General features: G+C 32.1%; 1 protein-coding gene across 1 annotated transcript in view; it reads right to left on the reverse strand.

Annotated features, from left to right (window-relative positions):
* Window positions 1–19,779, reverse strand: part of LOC137658246 (protein O-mannosyl-transferase 2-like) — a 67,744-nt gene extending 47,965 nt beyond the window's left edge. Inside the window, exons 1-4 of the mRNA XM_068392924.1 lie at window positions 19,697–19,779; window positions 15,650–15,799; window positions 5,904–6,005; window positions 5,253–5,337 (exon numbers count right to left, since the gene is read on the reverse strand). Coding sequence (XP_068249025.1) covers window positions 5,253–5,337; window positions 5,904–6,005; window positions 15,650–15,780 — 318 coding nt within the window. The 5' untranslated portion in view covers window positions 15,781–15,799; window positions 19,697–19,779. The remainder of the gene's footprint in view (window positions 1–5,252; window positions 5,338–5,903; window positions 6,006–15,649; window positions 15,800–19,696) is intronic.
* Between the last annotated feature and the right edge of the window lie 480 nt (window positions 19,780–20,259).

Below are 20,259 nucleotides of genomic sequence, written 5' to 3' on the forward strand. Positions count from 1 at the left end.
AGAAAATTCCACCTAGAGAAAATTCCATCCAAAGATAATTCCACCCATAGAAAATTTCACCCAAAATATAAAGTATCAGAAGATTGCCAAAAGAATGGTTAACAAGCAAACAACAATAAACCATTTTTTTTTTTCATGAAGAAAAATTCATGAGTTATATACTTATGTTTCACACAAAATATATATATTTAAAAAATTGCATCTGCAATAAGAAAGATTAAATGAAAAACAGTACGAGGAAAATATCAGGCATCGAAACTTTCAACAAGGGGTTTAAATCTGTCACTGTTATTGGAATTACAAAATTTACCTAAAACAGAATATATTTAAGAAATTGGATATCCAATAAAATAGTTAAAATTATTAAGAATAAGAGAAAAATGAAATTTAATGAAGGTTATATATAACATTTCTTAGAAACTTCATAATATCATTGACATTGAAACATTCGACAAGGTGTCTAGGTCTGGCATTAATACTTTTGTATTTATTTCTTTGATTGTTGTGATCCCCTCGAGTAATGTGAATCATTTTTGTTTGAGTCAGGCTTTCTTCCTTTTGCAATGAGGCACAGATTTCCCAGATTTGGGTGTATGCTTGCTAACGTCGATCGTAGAGCACTATGGAAACCTTCAGCTCCATTATTGGACCGTGGTATAATTTGCAAGACCTGTTCATGTACATTCCAGAGACCTATTGAGAAAAGGGGCTCTCCTCTTCTGCGGTTGGTTTCTCTTCCTCGGTACACGCCAATATAGGTGCTTTCGAAGAAACCAATAAACTCATCTGGTATATGCAGTGATGACTTCGGATGGTGGAAGAAATACCAGAACATTAAAGCATTTAATTTTAAGAGCATATTTTGGGTCATTATTATACTGAGTTTTTCTGCCAATCTCACATATCTTTCGCCAGTAAGTTTGGCCAAAGTGTAACAAACAACCACGTATAGAAGTGTTAGGAAACACAGTTAAAAGAGCATTATGGATTCCTTTTTCAAGGTCCACTAAGCAATTCGAAGGACAAATATTTGGACGCAACTGAAGAAGAGCTTAAAAAAATTTCTTGTAAATTTCATCTCTTTTATTCGGCATTAGAGAAAAGACACGGGGGAGAACTATATTTCGAACAATGACATGCACTGTGAAGAGTTGACCCCAAAGCAGTGGAGATGATTTAAATGTTCCGTGACATTACCAAGTTATATTATTACTAACTCATTTAGACTCAATTCTGTTGCAAAAATAAGAATTCGTTCAAGATCATTTGTTCTACTGTCATAAGCCAGAAAAGGTGGACCATTTTCAAGGCACTTGAACTGAGCAGGAATTTCAAACCCCATTCGACTTGATGGTAGTGATGGAATCCCTTGAGGCCTGCGTCTCCAATTATGTATGGTACGGGAAATAATAGATGTACTTGGCAACTGTGACCTCGCTTCCTCATTTAGCCGATCCACAGTGGATGCTATTACTTCCCGAGATGATGTGACAACTCCTCGTGTATGAATTTCCTCTTTTAAATTTGTAATGGCACTGCGGACTCCCACCATGGAGCTTGATCCTGGACGATTATGGCTTCCAGATGTAAAAATGATCTCAAGCACATCACAATCCTTTTCGTGGGTGGAGTTTTCATGGGCGGAATTTTCCTGTCACGTTTAAATCAATACTTCTCCATTCACCATCTCTTACTTCACGCTTCATAGTCCTCAGACATGTAGTCCTGGATCTCCCTACTCTTCTAGTGCCTTATGGAGCCCAGCAAAATGTTTGGTGAACTAATCTCTCTTGTGGAGTGCGAAGAGCACGCCCAAATCATCTCCATCTACCCCTCGCCATGATCTCATCCTCACATGGCACGTGAGTAATCTCTCTTACAGTTTTATTTCTAATCCTGTCTTGGTATTTAACTCCCAATATTTTTCTGAGGGGTTTGTTCTCAAATCTAAGAAATCTGTTGGATATAGTTTCATTGCTATATGACGACTCTTGTCCATACAGTAATACCGATCTCACTAAACTGATATATAGCTTGATTTTTATATGTAATTTCAGTTGATTTGATTTCCCAACTTTACTTAACTTAGCCATTGTCTGCTTTTCTTTTTTCAATCTTTCACTAAATTCCAGTTGTAATCACAATATATTGGAAATCATAGTTCCTAAGTATTTTAATGATTCTATATCATTAGTCTTTTCTCCTTCCAATGATATTTCATCTTCCATTGCACATTCCGTTCTCATCATCTTTGTCTTTCTTCTTGAGCCTAACCTCATGTGATATTTCATGCATTCTGGTAAGCAAGCTTTGCAAACCCTGTGGTGTTCTGCTAACAAGGAAAGCATCCTCAGCATACTCTAGGTCAGCTGATTTTTTATTACCAATCAGGTCTAATTCTTCTCCGCCATCACTAACAGTTTTATGCATTACAAAATCCATGAGGAGGATAAACAATATAGATGACAACACATTCCATTCGAGCTCTCCACTGTTCACAGGAGATTTATCATAGAGGACTCCATTAACATTGACTTTGCACTTACAATACTCATGAACAGACTTAATCAAATTTACATATTTAAGAGCAACTCCATAATAACGCAACTCCCCACAAAATTGGCCGGTGTACACTATCAAAGGCTTTTTCATAGACCACAAATGCCACCAAAAGTGGGTTTCTATATCATATTCATTGCTCTACCACATGTCTTAAAATGAAAATTTAATCAGTACAACTCTACCTTTCTTAAATCCTGCTTGTTAATCTCTGAGCTTTTCATCAATTTTTTTTTCTCTAGGCTCTTTAGAATAAGCATATCATATATTTTCGTGACAACTGACGTAATTGTGATACCTCTGTAATTATTGCAATCAGTTAGGTCTGCTTTTCTTTTGGCTATTTTTACCAACACTCCTAGCTCCCATTCATCAGGTTTTGCCTCTTCACGCCACATTCTACTAAATAATCATGTAAGTATTTTGGGAGTCACTTCATTTTCGGCCAGCCTCATCTCAGCAGTTATTCCATCGTATCCAGCGGCTTTCCATCTCTTTAGTTTTTTTAGGATAGCTTCGATTTCAAAGACACTGAATTCATTCATGGGCACATCAGGGTCTTCCTCAGCTTCAGGTATATCTATTAAATTATTTCCCTCATATCTCTTCTTTATGACCTCACTAATGTGTTCCATTCAACGTTGCATTTCTTCATCTTCTGTTGTTATGACGGATCCATCTCTCTTTAAGATTGGTATATGCTTCTTCCTTGCCCTTCTAGAGATTTCATTAATAACTCTATGAGCATTTCCTACACCAAAACTACTCTCTGAATTCATAGCTTTGTCAGCTTCATCTGCTTTCCTGTCTTAATATTCTCTCCAGACATATCTGGATTTTCTTTTGACCTCACTATCAATACTGAACTACTTAGCATCCTTTACCTTATAATTCTCCTTACTTCCTCGAAACCTTTCAACAATCAATTTGTCTTTGTCTCCTTTTTATAGTATCCCATGTATCATTTGATTACCATGGTTTCCTCCTTGTAATGCATGTCCCATAACTTCACTAACCAACTGACTGATATATGTTCTTAATATCATACCATTCTACGTTAATTGTCTCCTCTTCGTCTCTTAAAGTCTTTGAGACTGCAAATCGATTCCTACATTCAATTGCAAGGGTTTCTCTGGGCTCAAAATTTGACGCTTAGTTGTATCAAACCTAGGTATTCTATCTACATTTCTGTTGTGTGGTTTCAGTTTCCATTTTAGTGTGACAATGAGGAGCTGGTGATCACTACCAATATCTGCATCTCTATATCTTCTTACACTTCTCAGAGTCCTCTTTCTCTACTTATAAAAGGCTATGTGATCTATTTGATTTTTGTAATTGCTACCAAGTGATGTCCATATAAATTTGTGGATGTCCTTGTGCTGGAAAAGAGTACCTCGAATAACAAGATTGTTTGCTGAGCAAAAATTCATAACCTTGCTCCATTTTCATTTACAACTTCGCCAAGACCCTCAACACCCATCACATTCTCTATACCTTGATTATTCCTTCCAACTTTAGCATTGAAGTCACCAATCACAATTTTCATATCTCTCTCTGGGATCTCATCTATTACACTTTCCAGTTCTTCACAGTAATATTCTTTCCTTTCTTCAGGGGAATCATTTGTTGGTGCATATCAAACTATAATACTCATATTGCACTGCTTTGTTTTAACTTTGCAGGTAACATTCTACTATTTACAGCTCTCCATTCCTTTAATGCCTTTTCTGCTCTTGGTGTCATCATCATTCTTACCTCTTCTCTTCCAACTCCATCTGTTCTTCCTGAATAGGTTTACTCTTATATATTGCCTTGGACTAAAATTTCCTTACCAATCCCCTTACAACATGTTTCACTACGGCCAAGTCATCCAAACTATATTTCATAAAATTATCCTCCACTTGCTGTAACTTCCCAACCTGATTCATGGTTCTAACATTCAAATTACTAAGTTTCAACTTTTCTTTTCTATTTATAAACCGGGAGATTCTTAGCTCCCACTAAGCTCGGGACTGTCGGCCATTCTGTCATTTTCTTTTACCATAGACTGATTAAATCCATTAAGGATTCATTGGCTAGATTCATCAAAGAATAGCCAGTTCCTTGTGATACGCAGTCTGTCTAACTAAGGCACACGACCCCTGCTGGTCCATACTAATTTCAGTAAGATCATTCGCCGCCAGGCATCAGGAGTAGAAGCCGAAGAGACATCTTATCTATCGCCTTAAACCCAATCCCTCGGCCTGCAGCCAGTGACTTAATCGAGGTTTAGGGGGCATTGCCTCCACACCTAAAGTTCTCGTCAGTCCATCAGGTTGCTCATCCGTTGGCAAACATGGATTGCAAAGATATACAGCCTAGCACGGTAACCCTGCTGCCAGTGACTTCATCAATATTTTGGGGAGCATATCCTCCACACACAAGTAACAACATTTTAATAGATTTTTCATATATAACCCATAAAAATTTCAAGAAAAAAAGACAAGAGAAAGAGAAATAAGATAGAACACTGTGCCCGAGTGTACCTTCAAGCAAGAGGCATGCATAGACGCATATCTGAAATACTTCAATATATAGTTAATCCCTTTAATATAAAATGATATAAAGGAGTTGATTCATATTACTGAAAAGAGGAGAGAGAGAGAGAGAGAGAGAGAGAGAGAGAGAGAGAGAGAGAGAGAGAAAAAACTTACTTTTCCACCAACTGGATGCACATCGAAAAAGAACGTTCTGTTGATGTACCAGCTCACCATCTTTCCGAAATGGGCTTCATCCCACCTGTGAAGAAAAAGAAGACATTAGGCAAAAGAAAAATAGTAACAGTGTGTTTTAACTCATATAAGGAATGATGAATGAAGCAATTACTCCTCGAAAATTGATGAAGAGAGTGGATCGCCAGTTTTAATTCAATCCATCATCTAGTTAATGAATATAATTAATCAATAAGTTTCCTTTATTAAAACTAATAAGATAATTTAAAAGAAAAAAAAAAGAAAGTCAAAATGCTGAAGATCAAACGAAGAATTGTTAAGTGTAGAATCACCAGCATGATGATCCTGGGGAAAGCTACGAGTATATCACCTATATCCATAGAGCTTTCATTAACCTAATCATATGTTTGGTAGTTAGTCGACTAAGGTGGGACAGACCTTAGTAGTCTGGTGGGATCGTCAATGGTTGAAATGTAGCTCAAAAAAAAAAAAAAAAAAAAAAAAAAAACTACATGTGATTGACATTCCAAATTCTGACACAACAGCTCTCTTGAACCTGGACACGTGCGTAGTAATCTCATCCTTAACTTGCATTAGACTTTGAAAGGCCGGTAAAAGCAGCAAAATACTTACACGACTTTGTAAGGTTCGCTTATGTAGTGGAGTCTGGAAGCTACGGACAACGTCACGAAGAGCCAGAATACTGCCCACCATATCTTGCCTTTATCGCCAGCTCTGGAAAGAGAATGAAATGAAGGTGCTTTGAGAGAGAGAGAGAGAGAGAGAGAGAGAGAGAGAGAGAGAGAGAGAGAGAGAGAGAGAGAGAGAGTGAGAGAGTTCGAATTTGGTAGGATTATTTCTTTAATACGCACCAAGAAACATCCCAAAGAAAAGACTAATGAGAAATTAAGAGAGCAATTAAAGTATAGAACAAACACACCCTACTCCGACAGAGAGAGAGAGAGAGAGAGAGAGAGAGAGAGAGAGAGAGAGAGAGAGAGAGAGAGAGAGAGAGAGACATGGGTTCCAGAAAAGCAATATGCAAGCAAAATGCCCAAAAATAAATAAGAAGTAATTGAAAGTAATAACATCATCATATAATAATAAAGAACTGATTAACCAGTCACTAATTATCACGACATGAATGTCTAAGAGAGAGAGAGAGAGAGAGAGAGAGAGAGAGAGAGAGAGAGAGAGAGAGAGAGAGAGAGAGAGAGTCCGAAGTTACCTGCTTAACAGATGACCTAATGGACAATGGCATCAAGGGAGGTTACGACTCTCTTGTACACGAGTTTGAATCGAGGACAGGATTGGTAAAATCATTCCGTAGGATGCAAATTATTCACAATGTACAGTTATTTCGCTAATGATGACGTAACTGTAGCACAATTTTTTTACATTGGTAGGAAAGGTGGGTGAAAGAAGAGTGAGGACAGATAACTAAGTATGGTAGAGGATAATTAAGAAACTTAAGTGTTAGTAAGAGTGATATAAAGTGTGGTTTTAACCGCAATTTTATTTATATAAAGGTAAATTTTCTTTTGTTATGATCTAAAAGTTATTTTTCTTTAACTTTATGTTTTTTAGTATTCTTGGCTACCGACGTAAGATTTTTTTATGGTGAAGTTCATACTTGTGGATTTTGCTAAATGGGAGGGTCTGAGAGGCCTGTAAGACTTTGTAGTGAGGCTTTTATTTCCCTTATTGATTGATGCTGTGTTTCTTGAATAGTTCTTATATTTCCTGATAGAGGAATTGGTGAGTATGAGTCTGTTTTAGGTTCATTTCCGGGTATGAAGTCTCCATCTGATGCGTTGTCTTCAAAATTTCCTATTGAACTCTCTTCGTCTTGTGTGGAATATTGCATAACCTGATGTATACTATGAAATGCTTGAAACTCACTTTCTCTTCTTTTATGGTTTTGTTATCCTTTGTTCATCTTCATAGTTTTTTTTACTATATCTTTTGTTTTCTAAGAGAAATGTATTGTTAGTAAATTATTATCTGCTAATATACTGATTATTAATAAGGGGTAGAATCTTCCTTGACGCTACCTCAAGTTTATTGCTATATTTGTTATTGTCGCAATTGTTTAGAAGGCTCTTTCCATTAACCAGACAATTTTCTGTATTAGTAGCTGTTACTTTAGCGTGATTAGACCGTTCTTTGTAGTGGATGTTACTTCTCTTTATCTCTTGCATTTTCTTTTTAATTAGAACCTTTCTCTCTGGGCATTTTGCTACAAACGTTCTGTGTTGTTGGTTGCAATTGACACATTTCTTTGTATTTTCTGTATATCCCTTGTATGTATGGTCATATGATGTGCATTCGGAGCATATTTTGAAGTTTTGATATTGAGAACATTCCTTATATAGATGCTCATAAGAACAACATTTATAGGAAAATGACAATTTCACAAACATTTCTTGTGTAATATATTGACTTGGGATATATTGGTGGGCTATAAAGAGGCCTTCTTCTACGACTCTCTTTGGTATCTTCGGTGTTTCAAACCTTATTTTCATAATGTGGGGATTATTTGGGATTTTAATCACATCATTCACTTTAGCCCCATCATTTTTCCTTTCAATAGCAAATTTAAGTTCTCCGTATTCACGTTGTAACATCAAAATCTTTATTTACGATTAGAATGGGCAAAAATATCTGATAAGATGAAACTTGTGACATCAACAAAAGCCAAGATTAAATAAAAAGGAATATTTTAAGCAGGCTATCCTTCAACTAAATGGAGTTTGGATGCTGAGCACAAGTGAAGAATGAGTTGAGGTTGTACCCATGAATTACTTGCGTAAATTATGTATATTAGAAATATTTTGGAAAGATTGAGGTTGGTGAAATGAGTGCACAATTCGGAAACATTAAGATGAAACAAAAGTGAGAAATTGTTTGTAGAGTAACAGAAGTATGAAAAAGGACGAGCTATAACATACAAGAGGCGAGAGAGTGTATGAGGGTTTGATGGAATACTGATGAGCCATTTGTGAATCCTTATAATATATATATATATATATATATATATATATATATATATATATATATACGTGTGTGTGTGTACATACATGTATGTATGCATATATATATGTATATATATACATATACATATATATATATATATATATATATATATATATATATATATATATATATGTATATATATATACATATATGTATGTAATTTATATATATATATATATATATATATGTATACATATACATATATATATATATATATATATATATATATATATATATATATATATATATATTTATATGTATACACATATATATATATATATATATATATGTATATATATATATATATACATATATATATATATATATATATATATATATATATAAAACAACAACAACAAATACAGCCCTTTCTAGTCCATTGCAGGACAAAGGCCTAAGACATGTCTGGCGGTTGGCCAGTTTCATCACCACGTTGGCCAGTACGGATTAGTGATGGTGGGAGATTTTTATCTGGTCGTTCAAAATAAAAGGTTGGTATGACTGCTGATCATGGCATCCTTTCATCCCGTTAAGGCATCCCCTCTCAGAAAGGAATAATATATATATATATATATATATATATATATATATATATATATATATATATATATATATATATATATATATATATATATATATATTATAAGGAATCACATATGGCTCAGTATTCCATCAAACCCCTATATATATGTTTGTATCTTAATATATATGAAATCAGTTATTTCCTATATAACGAGATATTTTAATACTTTCCAGATGAAAACTCAAAATCTCTCTTCATGAATGAACCCCATATGCAGCAAACTACTATGTATGAGAGAGAGAGAGAGAGAGAGAGAGAGAGAGAGAGAGAGAGAGAGAGAGAGAGAGTTCAGTTTTGCACCATATGTTACTCGTAAATATTGTAACTACTAATTTCAGCAGTTCACTGGGTTACGCTTAAACATAACATCAACGCTTACTGGTAACAGGTAATACGTATTACTTCATAATCCCCACAGAGGGGTGGGGTGTGGGGTGGGGGGGGATTCCCTCCGGTGAACGATAGTAATTTGGTGGGAGGATGATACATTTATCATAGAAAACGAGAGTTGATGTTTATCAAAGAAAACAAAGGAAATCCAAATTTTAAAGGGATTGCATTTATAAAATATTCTATTGAAAATAATTGATTATGTTAGTTGGTTATTATTATTATTATTATTATTATTATTATTATTATTATTATTATTATTATTATTATTATTATCATTTCTTGCTAAGCTACAACCCTAGTTGGAAAAGCAGGAAGCTATAAGCCTATGGGCTCCAACAGGGAAAATAGCCCAGTGAGGAAAGGAAACAACGAAAAATAAAATATTTTAAGAATACTGACATTAAAATAAATATCTCTTATATAATAATAAAAAAAATAACAAAACAAAAGGAAGAGAAATAAGATATAATAGTGTGCCCGAGTGTACCTCCAAGCAAAAGAGCTCTAACCCAAGGCAGTGGAAGACCACGGTACCGAGGCTATGGCACTACCCACGACTAGAGAACAATGGTTTGATTTTGGAGTGCCCTTCTCCTAGGAGAGCTGCTTACCATAACGAAAGAATCTCTTCGACCCTTACTTAGAGGAAAGTGGCCACTAAACAATGACAATGCAGTAACCCCTTGGGTGAAGAAGAATTGTTTGATAACCTTAAGTGTTGTCAGGTGTATGACGACAGAGGAGAGTATGTAAAGAATAGGTCAGGGTATTCGGTGTATGTGTAGGCAAGGGGAAAATGAACCGTAACCAGAGAGAAGAATCCAATGTAGTACTGTCTGGCCAGACAGAGGACCCATAACTCTCTAGTGATAGTGTCTCAACGGGTGGCTGGTGCCCTACTACCTGACAACATTCAGAGAGTTCCAAAACTTGTGATAGGTATAATGAAAATAGGATTAAGAGGCAGATACGGTGTTGATTAGAATTAAAAGTTAATTGAATAATAGGTATTCATGCTTTTTATCACATACGGTTGGTCAAGTTTGTTGTCCATAATTTAATTGTTGACAGATGTATAATGAAAAAGATTTTACAATTTTCAGATTTTTTTTTTTAAATGGCGGGCGTCTTGAATGTAGAGTAGAAATGATATAATCTTATAAGGCTAGAAACAAACAAGGATTTGAAAAAAAATATTTTGAAAATAAATTCAGTTTGAGGTGTTTGCTAAGAAAGAAAGGTTTGAAAAGTTTTATATATATATATATATATATACTGTATATATATATATATATATATATATATATATATATATATATATATATATATATACTGTATATATATATATATATATATATATATATATATATATATATATATATATATATATATATATATATATATATATATATATAGATATATATATATATATATATATATATATATATATATATATATATACTGTATATATATATATATATATATATATATATATATATATATATACATATATAAAATTAGCAGGAAAATCATAACGATGATCTTCTAAGTAAAAATCTCGGTTGCTATTTGTATTTCTGAAATATCATCCGAGAGAGAGAGAGAGAGAGAGAGAGAGGAGAGAGAGAGAGAGAGAGAGAGAGAGAGAGAGAGAGAGAGAGAGAATATTTTTAATCGTCATGCGACAAGTTTGCGTTCACATAAGAACCAATCTGAAAACAAACCTTTAAAAACCAGTAAAGTTTTGTAGCCTTACAGAAAAAGCTTCGAAACACGGAAGCAAAAAAATCAGAAAAGAAAAATGATGAACGACAACGCATGTACAGCAAAATATATAATATAAATTTAGAATATACTTCTCATAAACTACAATAAATTAGATAAAATATTGTATTTTCAAAACATTCTTTATATCTTAAGAGTTTTGTGCTTGTCAGCTTTGAAAGAGAAAAAAAAATGTGTATATCTTTTACATATTTAAGTTTTTTTTTCTTTAATTATTTAACTTGAAAACCATTGACCATTCATTTTGTAACGTTGCTTTAGCATGTAACTAGTGAAAACTGAAGAAAGGAAATAAAAATAACGTACTTTTTATCAAGAATCTAGTTACCTTTAATTATCCTCTTTCCAAATTATCGGACAATCAAAAAGATATGACGTGAATTTTCTACAATGTTTCACTAAACAAAAATAATTCTGCTATGGTAAAGTTAATGCAACATTTAATGTAACAAAAGAAGAGAATAAATACGCAAATTCTCAGCATCTGTGACCTATCATATATATATATATATATATATATATATATATATATATATATATATATATATATATATAAATATATATATATACATATATATATATATATATATATATATATATATATATATATATACATATACATTTTATGAATCATACTAAATGCGTAGAAAAAATTAATAAATAAACCTATATGTAAATAAACACGGCCACTTATGTAGGAAGCCTTATAAAACAATAATATACAACAAACAACTACAGAATAAACAAAATCTCCAACAAATAAATCCCGTCACTTGTATAAGTCGACTTATAAGGAAAGTATGTTACAAGAACGTTTCCCATGAACAAACACACGACCAGCATGTTATTAAGATGAACTTATTATATGTTTCAGGGGGAATCTTGAATAAGGTTTGCCATATTGTGGTGCAAAATTAAAGTAGTAGAAGAAGAAGAAGAAGAAGAAGAAGAAGAAAGGAATATTAACACGTCTTCCATCTAAATAATGTTTTTATTAGAATTTACTGTGAAAATAGCTACACAGCTTTCATCTAATTAGTATTTTCGTTTCTATTCATTAAGAATTTTCTTCTTATGTATTTTTTTTTACTAAAAAAAAAAATAAAGAAAAGGAAAAATAACATGATTCTAAATCCTATAAATTTATATGGCCACTTGTGCATAATTATCTTCAGACTGATTTTTATCTTCCATTAGCGCAAAACCCACAAACAAGGAAATACCATTAAACGAGCCTTCCGGAAGTTGCAACTTAGATAAGAGGATAAGGTAGGAAAAAAACGTTAACCCCCCTCGCCCCCCCCCCCAAAAAAAAGAAAAAAACATCGTGGCGTGGTTGCTTTATATACATAATACTCTACTATAATAAATAATGTAGGTTTACGTAATTGACCTTTTTTTTTCTATTTTTTTTTCACGGGTTCGTCATTGGAGCAAAAAACAATTTAAACTGGAATAGAATCCCAATTGGAAATTTATTGATATTGATAGAAACGAAATTAACATACTGATACTGCACGATAAGCAACATCTCTTCCTGGCTATCAATGGTCAACGTTTCTCTATTCTTAAGAGACGATAAACTATAGAAACTAGTAGAAACTGTAAGTACCATCTGTTCCTACGTAATGTGTAGCATAGTAATTGTACTTTGACTCGCTGCTGCAGCCTATTTCCTGCCAACTGTCTCTCCTGCTAATCATCATCTGTGCGAAACTCACGTGATAGAAATTCCTGAAGTTCCAGGAAACGGGTTACTGTATTTCATTACTTTACACAAAATTGTACAGTATTAAGGTTATCTGTAAATTCATTAAACCGTTTGTTGTAAAATTAATTATCTATTAACTTATTCTAATTCTAATTAAAACATGGACTCAAATCCCTAAAACAATGATGACCAAGAAACAAATCCCTAAAACAATGAGGTCCCAGAAACAGTTTCCTAAAACAATTATGGCCCAGAAACATATTTCTAAAAGAATGGTGACCCACAGACAAATCTCCAAAACAAGCGCGACCAAGAAGCAAATCTCCGAAACAACGATGACCCCACCCCCAGAAAAATCCCTAAAACAACTATGACCAGAAACAAATCTTTACAACAACGATGACCCAGAAACAAATACCTAAAACAATGATGACCCAGAAACGAATACATAAAACAATGACAACTCAGAACAAATCGTTTAAACCGAGATGTCGCAGAAAGAGATCCCTTAAAACAATGACGATCCAGAAACAAATCCCTAAAACAATGATGACCCAGAAGAAAATCCTTAAAATAATTGACGATCCAGAAGCAAATCCCTAAAACAATGATGACCCAGAAAAAAATCCAGAAACAATGATGACCGAGAAACAGATCGCTAAAATAAATAATGACTCAGAACAAATACCTAAACCAATGGTTATCAAGAAACAAATCCCTAAATCAATGATGACTCAGAAACATCCCTGAAATAACAACCCATAAACAAATCACTATAAGAAAAAGGGCCCCATAACAAATCCGTAAAACAATGACGTTCCAGGTAAAATTCCCTAAACCAGTTATGACCCAGAAGCAGATCCCAAAAACAATGATGACCCAGAAAAAAATCCCTAAAACAATGATAACCGAAACAGATTCCTAAAATAACGACCCAGAAACAAATAACTTTAAGAATAAGGGCCCAAAACAAATCCTCAAAACAATGATGACCCAGAAACAACTCTCTAAAACAATGATGACCCAGAAAAAATTCCCTAAAACAATTATGACCCAGAAAAAATATCTAAACAATGATAGCCCAGAAAATTTTTTTCAAAACAGCGATGACCCAGAAACATATCCCTAAAACAATGACCCAAAATATCCTTTAAACAATGACGACCCTGAAATAAATCTCTAAAACACAGATGAATTAGAAACATATCCCTGAAACAATGAACCAAATAATCCTTAAAACAATAATTACCCAGAAACAAATCCCTAAAAAATGATGATCGACAAAGAAATCCATAAAACAACCATAACCAGGAAAGAAATCCATAAAACAATCATGACCCAGAAAAATATTCTCAAAAGAATAACTAAATTTTTTTTTAAAACAATGATGACCCAGAAACAGATTCCTAGAACAATGATGACCCAGAAACATATCTTGAACACAATGATGACCCAGAAATAGATTCCTAAAACTATGATGACCCAGAAACATATCCCTAAAAAATGATGATCGATAAAGAAATCCATAAAACAACCATAACCAGGAAAGAAATCCATAAAACAATCATGACCCACAAAAATATTCTCAAAAAAATAACCAAATTTTTTTTTTTAAAACAATGATGACCCAGAAACAGATTCCTAAAACAATGATGACCCAGAAACATATCCTGAACTCAATGATGACCCAGAAATAGATTCCTAAAACAATGATGACCCAGAAACATATCCCTAAAACAATGACCCAAAACAAATTCCTAAAATAATGATCCAGAAATATAACCCTAAAACAATGATGACCCACAAACTATCCCTAAAAAAATGACCCATAAACACATCCCTAAAACAATGATGACCCACAAACCTATCCCTAAAAAATGATGACCAACAAACAAATCCCTAAGGCAATGATAACCCAGAAATAAATCCTTAAAACAATGATGACCCACAAACATATCCCAATGACGATCCAGAAGCAAATTCTTAAAGTATGATGACCCAGAAACCAATCACTAAAACTTCCAAAGGCATAACATTGTTGAAGAATTCCAAAAATGATAAACATTAAATTATTATGATTATTACAATAATTATTATCATTATCATTTAAAAAGCCTTAAATCACTCAAATGTTTATAGAAGAGAATGAGTTTTACCTTTACGATTTTTTGAAAGCTAGTAGGTAGGCGATAATTGGAAAGGACTTGAAAAGCAAAATGCATTTTTGAATTTATGAAAATAAGGCTAAAGGGGCGATAATGGGGACAGGAAAGTCATTCAGAGCCTTTGTGCAGTGAGCAGTGTAATTAGGAGGATAAGGAAAACTTAGAAAGAATCTTTACCGTACAAGTGCATATAGTGTGCCGCACGAACCAGAATGCCAGGATTTAATGGGAAGAGGTTTCTTCTGCTATTCAAAATTTGAGTTGTGAGCCTAGTGTTTGAAATAATAATAATAATAATAATAATAATAATAATAATAATAATAATAAGAAGAAGAAGAAGAAGAAGAAGAGGGAAACGCAAATCATGGAATACACGGAAATACACATTCTAAGAATACACAACACAAACAAACAAAATGGGAACAATTTGTCAATCCTGTCAGTTATAACAATAACAATAATAACAACATTAATGGTAATAGCGACAGTAATATTCACAATACCAACAATTATTAATCATTTTAAGATGCAAACATATAACGTAACAAAACGATCATTACAAATCTTTATCTCACACAAGAATTTCAAATATTTTTCTCACACAGGAATCGAACCCAGGACTGAAGATAAAGGTCAGGGTGCTACCAAATAAGCCCCCAAGAGAAGATGCTATTAAAAAGTCGAATAAACATTAGTAAATACTTACCGAAAATCATCCATAAGTTTTACGACCTTGGTGCTCCAAGGGATACTTTTAAAGTCACTCGCGCCCTTCAGGTTCTCGACCTTGCCCTCCGGAACAGGGTCACCCTTGAGACTGTCCTCGCTGTCACTCATGGTGGTGGGTGGATGGGTCCTAGGTGCGAAGGTTGTCAAGGATTAGTAAATATGAATAATATATCGGATTGAGAGAGAGAGAGAGAGAGAGAGAGAGAGAGAGAGAGAGAGAGAGAGAGAGAGAGAGTTGAATACTGCAATACATTCAATATGTTAAAGTACCAAATTGGGTATTGTAGAGACTTTCTAAAAATTCAATAAAAATACCCTAAAATGTCTAGTTATAGACTTGCTCCTCTTTTAGCAAAATAAACGAATTATAATACCCAAGCCAAAGAAAAAAGGGGATTGCCTTATTATTACTTCACTTTACGTAGATCATCTTTTATCACATTATAAAGATTACAAAATTCTGTAATACAGCTAAACTTCCAAATTGAGCTGTAGTGTTGAAGTATTTTGGGAAAAAGGAATACATAATAAATTTAATTTTAATAGACGAATGAAATATGCATTATCAGTTTAAAAATCGATATATAAATCAACAGAAAAAAACCGTGATTTTCAGGTAATATTTTTTTTTCACAAATGGGTGCAACTTGCTAAATATTAGTAACTATCTGGATTTCCTTTTTTCGGAGACTATATATATATATATATATATATATATATATATATATATATATATATATATATATATATATATATATACACACACACACACACACACACACACACATATATATATATATATATATATATAAATATGATAATTTATGCATAGTATGCACAGGCACATGTATATTCACATGTATATATGTAGACTAATGTATATGTATATATATATCATAATCTATATACTGTATAACACATATAGATAAGATATATTATATATATATATATATATATATATATATATATATATATATATATAACCTGCATGTTCGTATAAAGTTGGATTCCTAATATAGTTCACTTAAGCATCATATTGCAACTGCTGAACCCATGATATATCCCAAGGCAAAACATATGTATAATGTTCTTAGATTTATACACCCACAAAGAAGGACAATGAGCAGCAAGTTGAACCCCAACATACTATGCATCATTTAACTCCCTCTTTCAATTGGTCACTCAATTCCTGAGCCTCTTGTTTCAATATCACTTTCATTTTATTCATCCAGCATCTAATAAACATTCCTTGTCCAGTAATATATACTCATTTTACCAACTTATTGATTTCAATTTTTTCCGTTAAATTATTAAAACATCTGACCTTATTTCCACTCAATGAATGCTTTTCAACGTATACATGTCATCGTATGTCTCATATTAAACTTCCTTTTTAATCAAACTTAGTTAACAATAGGGACTATTTCAAGTTTTTCTTTCGATGCTATATTGAATTGTTGTTTATGTAGGAACTGTTTACTTTACTCTTTTTTATTGATACAAATTGTTGATGACAAATTACATACACTTACAAATTTGCCGTAGAAAACAGTAAAAATCCCGGAATAAATGTTGCCAGCCATGTAACGTTTTAAAAAAGGATACATTGACGTAAAGGAGTGTTATTATGGTTACCAACCCGTAAAAGATATTAACAAAGTAGGGTAAAAATTAAGGTCGACTGTATATTACTGAAATACGGCTGAGCACATTTTATTTTTAGGGATAATTTCGGATTGAAACTACGTATTTTTTTTTTTTAACATTGTAGCAATATATAAATGCATATGAATATGTACGTTTCAGATCAAGAAAATCTTTGCAAGCGACAGGGCACTAAAATCAACAAAAACGTGCAAAAATAACGACAATAAGGATAATCATAATTACAACAACAGTAAAATCTACCTTGCAACAAGAAGACATTGACCCCAGCTAAAATGTGAAAAAAAAGAAAAAAAAATATGCATTGGAATTTCTATCATTATATTTATAATTAATATCATACTTATCCTGCATGGATTCATTGTTTAAAAATTTATGGTAAACTTTTCGATATTTCTAATTGTTCAATTTTCAAAGCGCAATAAAATGCCGCGCTTAATAGGGAAGTATTTACATACATTTAACAGTTCATTAATAATGATTTTATTAATTCTATCCAATTATTTATATAAAAAGGGAAATTGTTTTTACTTTAAAAATTTTTTAGCCACACACTGGCATCGTGGTAGGTAACTACCTTTGATATTTCAATTGTACAAGAATGCATGACTGGTGGTCACCAAAAATGATTAGTGTGGAACAGATGAAATTATCAAGTGAAATTAGGATTCTTTATAAATAAACCAATACACATGAGCTGTTAAGGATAACGGTTTTATGGTAGAAGAGAATATGCTAATGTGTAGGTAGGCTATATTATCAACCTTTTGTCACCCTCGATAGCCAAATGTATACACCTAAATATATACTGTACATGGATGTGCACATAAATTCACTGTAAGTAATGTATAGATACAACATATATATAGTGAATATATATATCATATCTATTATAATGTATATATACAGTTATATATATACATATATATATAAATATATATACATACATATATATATAAATATATATATATATATATATATATATATATATATATATATATATATTTATGTATGTATGTATGTATATAGATTCAGACTTTCTATGTAAATTAACGAAATACTAACCCAATATAGTATATATTTTAACTTTTTCTTTTTGTGGCTTGATGGATATTCTACGCTTATCAAGGTTACCATTCGTGAATTATACACACACACACACACACTCATATATATATATATATATATATATATATATATATATATATATATAAGTACGTATATATACATACACACACATGCACACACATATGTATATACTGTATATATATATATATATATATATATACTATATATATATATATATATATGTATATATATATCCATCTATCTATCTATCTATCTATCTATCTATATATATATATATATATATATGTGTGTGTGTGTGTGTGTGTGTGTCTGTGTGTATATATGTTTATGCTTGTGCGTGTGTGTGCGCGTTTTTGTGTGTGTGAAGAAGTATTGAATAAAAAGCTCAAGATGGAGACGACTGGTGAAATATATATATATATATATATATATATATATATATATATATATATATATATATATATATATATATATATTTATATATATATATGTATATATATACTTACATATATATATATATATATATATATATATATATATATATATATATATATATATATCATCTCCTGAAGATAGGTAGATGGAGATGGTTTGGGCATGCTGTTCGCAAGAGAGATTAGTTCACCAATTGTTCACCTGAGCTCCACAAGGCACTAGAAGAATGGAAAGACCCAGGCATACTTGGCTGAGGTGGGAGATGAATGGATATATACATATATATATATATATATATATATATATATATATATATATATATATATATATATATATTGGATTTAATCAAGATGGATCTCAACATGTAATTAGACAGGTTACGGATATAGTTAAATGCATAACTAATGTAAACAGAACATTTCCATAATTTCTAACCTTTCCCATTGTGTCACTGTACTCATTCACAATTATAAAACTCATACATTGTGTACTATTAATATCATTAAATGTGTTATAAAAAAATAAAATAATGTACGCCGAAAGAACCAATTACATTACTGTTTGATTATTCGCATCCCAAATAATATACAACAAATTGTATTGATAATCATATTACTATCCTCTAGCCAATAATTGAGATTATATTTTGACTCATATTCACACCATCGGCAAATTGTTTAACAAATGTTTTGAATAATCTTAATTAATACGAGGAAGTAATCACAATAACACCTTTAATGAAAAAAAAAATATGATTAGAATAAAATGAACAAAATTATTTAAAAAAAAATCTACTACTAAATCATAATAACCACGATTGCTGGATTGCACTTACCTTTAAATCGACGATAAACTGATTGTTCGTTCGTTGTTCTCAACAGGAAACTTGGAGAGAGAAAACAATGGTACCAGGTCCTGTCTACGCCACGGTGTCCTGTTGCCCAACATGTCGTACTGCAACTTAGATTCTATTCCCTAATTACAATTTATGATTAATGGAAAAAAGTCTTATTATTTATTGATATATTGCTAGCTTGTAGAACTTGAAGTATCATTTTTTAATGAGTGGAAATTAATATGCTTTGGGGTGTAGGTTACAGAAGAGAAGATATCCTGGAAATTAATTTAACTTTGATAAGTTAATTTACGATAATGTGATTAATAGCACAGAAAATATTGTAAAGTGACGTATAACTAATGTTTATGCAACCTGCACCAAGTACGGTATATTTTCACAAGAATTTTCCTTATAAGAAGGAGTTGCCTTATATAAAAAATTATAGATTCTAAATAGACAAAAATATTTAAATCACAACACTATCACATAATCAGACCAGTCACGAATGAAAAGCAAACTCAAAAACTATAACTTTTTCTCGAAACAGTTCACAATGATTA

Source organism: Palaemon carinicauda, chromosome 19, assembly GCF_036898095.1.
Source record: "Palaemon carinicauda isolate YSFRI2023 chromosome 19, ASM3689809v2, whole genome shotgun sequence".
NCBI lineage: Eukaryota > Metazoa > Arthropoda > Malacostraca > Decapoda > Palaemonidae > Palaemon > Palaemon carinicauda.